At 37.3% G+C, this 6,680-nt stretch overlaps 1 protein-coding gene across 1 annotated transcript; it reads left to right on the top strand.

Annotated features, from left to right (window-relative positions):
* The first annotated feature begins 2,563 nt into the window (after nt 1-2,563).
* LOC119079484 (UBX domain-containing protein 7) lies at nt 2,564-6,448 on the top strand. The gene is made up of 5 exons (XM_037187428.1): nt 2,564-2,767; nt 2,842-3,572; nt 3,642-3,863; nt 5,704-6,022; nt 6,089-6,448. Exons 1-5 carry the CDS (start codon nt 2,704-2,706, stop codon nt 6,334-6,336), a joined length of 1,584 nt encoding a protein of 527 aa, XP_037043323.1. The 5' UTR covers nt 2,564-2,703; the 3' UTR covers nt 6,337-6,448.
* Nucleotides 6,449-6,680: the final 232 nt, after the last annotated feature.

Here is a 6,680-nt window from a genome sequence, read left to right as displayed (position 1 = left end):
CCGGAGTTTCTATTCCATTTTTTGCTTTCAACGAAGGGAGGAGATGACGTTTGTATCGGACTTTCGTGCCACCGCACATCTGATTCGCTTATATATGACGTTACCACAATATATCTATTTTGGAAAATCCTTTTAAAGTCTGAAAATTCCAAGGTTCTGAAAGAACAGGTTAAGACAGGTTGATCACGAAGGCGGTGACACACAAATTTTGACAAATAGATGCTTTTTATTGAACTTGATAAAAACTTTTTTTTTTCTTCAAGTTGACATTTCAAACAATCTGTAATGAGTCTGTTCAACAAAATGTGTCTATTTGTCAAAATGTGTCTTAACCTGTTCTTTCAGAACCTTGGAAAATCAAACAAAAGAAAACGATAGGAGAGCCTCTTTTTGAAAATCCTTTGTCAACGAAGTTTAAAAATATCAGCCACTCGATTTCAACATAGACACGCCGTTCTGATCTGTTTTGGAAGTTATTTAACTGAAGAAAGAGAGTGTTTTTCTAAACTATTGAGGTGTCTTCTGTTCCTATCCTATCTGTTCTTGTGTTATCTTAAGTAAGACTGGTGAAAACACCGTTTTGTGGTCTTTCCTAAGACTGGTGTACACATCCTTAGAGATTTTCCTCTATACCCCGGCCTCAGGTTCACTACTTCGAACTTAACGATGGATGTTGCATGGAAGAGACCTCCCTACACTTCGAATCTAATCTTATCCATTCATCGGTTGCCTTATTATGTCGAAAATAACTGTTTCTAAAACCGGTAATTCGGAACTTCACCCAAACTTCGATTTTCCTAATTCCCTTGACTGGAAGTCAGGGTCTTACACCAGAAAATACCGAAAAATGTGGGTAACAAAAGGGTTCACTGTGATTGAAAATGTATGAAATGCTATGAAAAACGTTAAATGTGGGTAACAAAAAATCGTTGAGGGCACGATAACTTGAGTAATTCTCAACCAATTTGGATGATTCTTTTTTTAAATGTGTGGAATTAAAATCCCGAGGCTAAGTTCGAAGATGGGCTATGTAGGACTAAGGATCTGGAAGCTATCCGAGAAAAACGGGATTTTATACTGTTGATCATAGTCTCAATTAAAAAAGATTACTTTGATGAGATTTGATTTGCTTTGGTAGTGTGGGTAAATCATATAAGTTTGTTTTCCACGTGCATGAAACTAGTAGGAAGAATAATTTCATCATTCTATGCCCATCTTTCAACGTGTAAACATCTCTTGCTAGTGAACTACTAACATCTTGATAGTTGACTTCAAATTGGATAGTGGACTAACAACTTGATAGTTGACTATCAAATTTGATAGTTGACTAACAACTTGATAGTTGACTAACAACTTGATAGTTGACTAACAACTTGATAGTTAACTAACAACTTGATAGCAGACTAAATTTGAAAGTTGACTAACAACTTGATAGTTAACTAACAACTTGATACAGACTAACAAATTTGCTAGTTGACTATCAAGTTGTTTGTCATTTATCAAGTAGGTAGTTTTTTACTCCCTTTACAACCACATCTTACGCCAGCAAAATACCTGTTATCAAATTAGCACACTTTGATTAAGAAGTGTAAGAAATGTTAATAAAAAAGTTAAATTTTTGCAGGCAATATAAGATGAATTATCTCAACTAATTTCTGAAGATCTTTTTTTAATATGGAATTAAATGAATCAAAGAGAATATTGTAAAAATTTTACGAGTGTGAAGTTTGCGGCCAGAGCGAAGCGAGGGCCGTAATTCACACGAGTCGTGACATTTTATTGAAGGTTTTGTGAATAGGAAATTGAGGGATTATTTTTCCACGGCCTACCAATAAATCTCTCCTTTTACAAATATTTTTAATTCCTTTACCATTATAAAGTCGAAATTGATACCAATTTACCGAAAATATTGGTAAACTGAGTTATTTTTAACGATGAACCAAAAACTAATAAACTTCATTTATTACCATGTCACCATGTGAAGGTACATTAAGTACTGGGGCACTTCCTTTTTTTACGCAAAAGTATAAGAGAAGAACATCTATCGCACTTTTTTATTTTGTGAAAAAGTCCTCGTTCCACATTCACAAAACAAACTTCGCATCTACTCTGATGTAACAAAAAGGCAATCAAACAGAATAATTGAATTGAAAATCTTGAAAATTGAAAATTTATAAGAAAATTGAGAGCTCAAAAAGTGGTCAAAAATCATTCCACCTTACGCTCGATGGTTTCCAAGAAATTTTTTTTTGTCAAATTTTACTGTCATTTGCGTGGAGTCATTAATATAGTAAATAGTATTAAATGTGACAAGTTTTTATGAATACGTCAAAAATACATTTAGAAAAGCATCAGTCAAGGGACCTGACCCGCCCAAAAGGTGGGAAAAGGTGAACACTCTTAATGTAACAGAAGTGTAGGACTCAACTTATTCCTTAACTCTAAATATAAGTCCAAAATATATCGTTAAAATCATTGAACTGATCAAAACGGCATGCTGGCTCACATTTCATTAATTCATTTGAAAATGGTCATTCTGGTTCATTCTGTCTGACGGCACCGTACCGGGGGCCATGTTTACTGAGACATTTAAATAGATGTTCATTTACATTATGTGTGTTGTGTGGATAACAGAAATTTGTTAGATTTTATTGAATATTTCTTGTTAAAATATTTTGTGTTTGCTCAACGTTTCCACATAAAATGGCTGAACCCATCGACGTAGATAGGCTAGACGATAACTTAAAATTATTAATGGAAATATCAGGTACGGAACATTTGCTAGTTTGTGTTAGATGCCGATGAGGATACTCATTTGTTATTGACATATTTGATTGCTAGGTCTGGACCGATTGGAAGCCGAACAAATACTCACAATAAACGATAATAACTTGGAGCGTGCTATCAATTATCATTTAGAAGGATCCAATGATCCCACTCCAACTCTACCAGGTCCATCGAACCATTTCTATCCATCACTTCCAAACATGCCATCGCTAGGGGGCTATGATGAAACAAACGAACGTTTGCCGTTGGCTGGCACATCAACGGCAACAGCAACGCTACCGGATGAAGATGGTGTTCGTGCTCCCATACCGCCAAAACGAGAACAGATGATTCTGCCGGAAGAGGACAATTTTCGTTACAGAAAGCGGCGTAACATCACCCATAATGTTTGTCCGTTGAGAAATTTTCAAGAGGAAACCGAACAACAGGAAGCTCGTATAGCGGCATTAGCCGATGGAAATCCATATCCCTATGATGCGAATACCGGTTGGCGTCGAAATGGCGGTGATCATGCGAGCAGTAGCAGTGAACGAAGTAGTAGTGTGCCAATTTCTTCCAATAATCCAGCCAAGCGTTCACGTTTGGGTGATTTATTTCGGCCACCGACTGATCTCAGTGTATCAGGGAGTCTTCAAACAGCTCGTGAATTTGCCAAATCTCAAAACAGATGGCTGATCGTCAATCTACAGGACTATGGACAGTTTCAATCACAGACACTGAATAGAGATGTTTGGTCTGATCAGGAGCTGCGTTCAATTATTAAACAATACTTTGTGTTATGGCAGGTAGAGATAACGTTGCCATTTTCTTCATAATCATTCGATTCATTTGATTCGTTGCAATTTGAATTTTAGGTTGCCGTCGATAATCCGGAGGGAATGCGTTTTCAGGTGTTTTATAGTGCTCAGGTGTTGCCATATGTTTGCATTCTTGATCCACGAACGGGTGAACAAAAAGTCGGTTACAATGGATTTAATAAGACGAGCAAGGAGTTTCAACGAGATCTGCTAAAGTTTATAAGTAAAACACCGTTTCCAAATGCAGAAGAAGGAGACGTGCAGTCAGTTGATTTGAACGTAAGTCCATTCACTTGTTTGTAGCGTAAAAACGTAAACGTTTTGGGCTATAATGGTTAGTTATAGTCTGCTTAATAAGCAGGAGCCATTACAGAGATCGCTTCAATTGATTATCAAAAGGTTGCATCAAATCATCATCAAATTCGCTCTGTTTTAAGATAAACAAAATTAAAAATCTGAATTAAATTACCGATGATTCCATTCTCCTTGCCCTGTCTGTCGTTTGAGATTGCAAATGACGTCGAAAGAAAGAATATTCAAAATCAATGAAGAACTTACTTACTTACTTAGGCGGCCACCACAACCTACTATTGGTTTTGGCTTCTTCCAGCAATCTTCTCCAAGGTAAATAATGCTGTCGTCAGTCTCGAAGTGTTTTCCATTCACCTCCAGCGTATGGTCCGTTGGTCTGCCATCAGACAATGAAGTTGTCATGTACTTAGTTTTTCTCTTACTGACCTTGAGACCGAACTCAGCACCCCTATCCCTATCTTCAATTTTCGTGAAATTCTCTTTAACGATGTCAATGTTCCGTCCAATTAAGTGTAGGTCCTCAGCATATCCTAACAACTGACTCAACTTTCTGAAGATTGTACCGCTGGTTTCCACGTCGCTCTCTCTTATCACCTTCTCAAGAACAATGTTGAAGAATAGAGCTGCCAGTCCATCGCCTTGTCTAAGTCCTTCTAAGGCTTCAAATGTATCAGATAGATTGTTCCGAATTGTGACCTTGGCTTTCACATGTGACAGAGTCATTCTAGCCAAATGAATAAGTTTTTTGGGTCACCAAGTTCCACCATCGCATTCCATAGTTTCCTCCGAAAAACCCTGTCATATGCCGTTTCAAAATCAACAAACAAATGGTGTAGAGCAACATTGAACTCTCTGCATTTCTCCATGATCTGCCTGATGCTGAACAACTGCTCTGTTGTTGAGCGATCGTTGCGGAATCCACCCTGGTATTCACAGTTGTTGGTTCCGAATACGCCATGAGACGCTGCCGTAAAAGATCCGCAAATATTTTGTACGCTGTGTTCAATAGATTAATTCCTCTGTAGTTGCTACAATCCAATTTGTCACAATTTTCATCCCATTCTTCTGGCATTTCTTCACGTTCCCAAATCTTCACAATCAGCTCATGTAACCGTGCACACAGCGCATCACCTCCATATTGAAAAAGTTCTCCGGGTAGATTGTCTGATCAAGGAAGAACGCTCAAAGCCTATTATTAACATTTTCCGGTAAATTTTCCATCAATTTAGTAAATTTCAGTCAATAAAATTCCTGATAATCTACCCTTTAACTACCAGTCTATAAGTGACGTCAAAACTCTTAATTTTTCACCAACATTCACATCTGTGGTAATTATATAAGCCAAACCCAAAGGTAATTTGAAATCAAAATTAGGTTACCTTACCATTAAATCTGTTTCTTCTTTCGTTTTCCGTACAGCGTAATGTTTGACAACTAATAATCTTTTACTTCTTTACGTTTACCATACGTTCTGCTATATAGGATAACCTAGAGGTCAATCATTGCTGACTTCGTTGTCAATAACAGATGATAAATTCAGCGACATGGGATTTTTCGTCGTATTTTGAAGAAGGGTTTTATGTAAATTTTTGGGTAGAATTTTCCAATTTTAATGATTTTATCAGTAACAATGGATTTCATCCTCTCGTCAACCCAATCTGACCTTTGCATGGATAAATTAAGTTAAAACATTCCCAGCTTCTTTTCCTTCACTTAGTAACGATAACAAAGCTTAAAAATTTAAATAATTTGAACGAATGAAATCATTCAAATAATCACGGTTCCATCTCTAAAATTTTTTTCGCAGGATCTAATGATATCCGACACGTCTCCAGCGGCAAGTAGTTCAGGTAATGCGAAACCAGTGAAATCAAGCAGCAAAAAATTTGAGGCGTCCGTTTTGAGTGAAGAGGACCAGTTACTGCTGGCAATTCAAAATTCGTTGCGAGAAATCAGTAGCGATTCCACGGAGAACAGCCCGACTAACGACATGAACGGAGATAGTAATGGAACGGATGACGGTGATGACGGAGTCATCGAAATCGGCTTTGAATCTGATTCTGATGTTGTTGAAGTGAAAACTAGTACGCCGGAGTCGTGGAGTGATTTCTTAGGCGACGAAAATGGTAAGTCCGGTGGCAGCTTCCTGTTTGCAGCCTTTTTTTTCTTCTTCAATATTTTCGATCTTGCAGATCCTAAAGCGAAATTAATACTACGCTTACCCGATGGTAATAAGGAAATGTTGGAATGGCCTTGTTCGACGAAACTGAAAGCGCTGAAACTCTATGTCACCAGCAAGTATCCCGATATCACCAAAGATTCCTTCAAAATAATCTGTCCATTTCCTCGACAAGACGTGTTGGAACTAAATCCGGAATTAACGTTAAAAACTGCTCAGCTATATCCAACTGTCACTCTTCATTTGCATCAAGACGAGTAAGATGGTGGTCCAGCTATGTTTGTTATATTGTAAAGTGACGTGCTGTAAATACAATTTTAAATTTGTCAAAATGCCAATGAATTCCCAATTAGAGTTACTGCAAAAACAGAAATTGTGTTTTTGAACAACCTTTTCATAGTGTAATGCACATGCGAAGTTAAATTTCTCAGACTTAGACAAAGAAACCGTTACCACCGTTGGTTACCTATGATTTTTGAATAGAAAAATGGGATAGTCAGAATAACTGATTCTGAGAGTTACGCACCTTCAAGAGTGAAAAGGCAGATACGACCTTGGACCGTTTGTTAATTGTTACAATAAATTTATAAGCAAGGACAATCTGC

The sequence above is a fragment of the Bradysia coprophila genome, unplaced genomic scaffold (assembly GCF_014529535.1).
Source record: "Bradysia coprophila strain Holo2 unplaced genomic scaffold, BU_Bcop_v1 contig_324, whole genome shotgun sequence".
In the NCBI taxonomy this organism is placed as follows: Eukaryota; Metazoa; Arthropoda; class Insecta; order Diptera; family Sciaridae; genus Bradysia; species Bradysia coprophila.
This window is presented reverse-complemented; position numbering and strand designations above follow the sequence as displayed.

Bases quoted from the DNA above. Each gene is read 5' to 3' on its own strand.
- LOC119079484 (XM_037187428.1), top strand. From the start codon at position 2,704: ATGGCTGAACCCATCGACGTAGATAGGCTAGACGATAACTTAAAATTA. The intron at 2,768-2,841 runs GTACGGAACATT...TTTGATTGCTAG, and splicing joins ATTATTAATGGAAATATCAG to GTCTGGACCGATTGGAAGCC. The intron at 6,023-6,088 runs GTAAGTCCGGTG...TCGATCTTGCAG, and splicing joins TTTCTTAGGCGACGAAAATG to ATCCTAAAGCGAAATTAATA.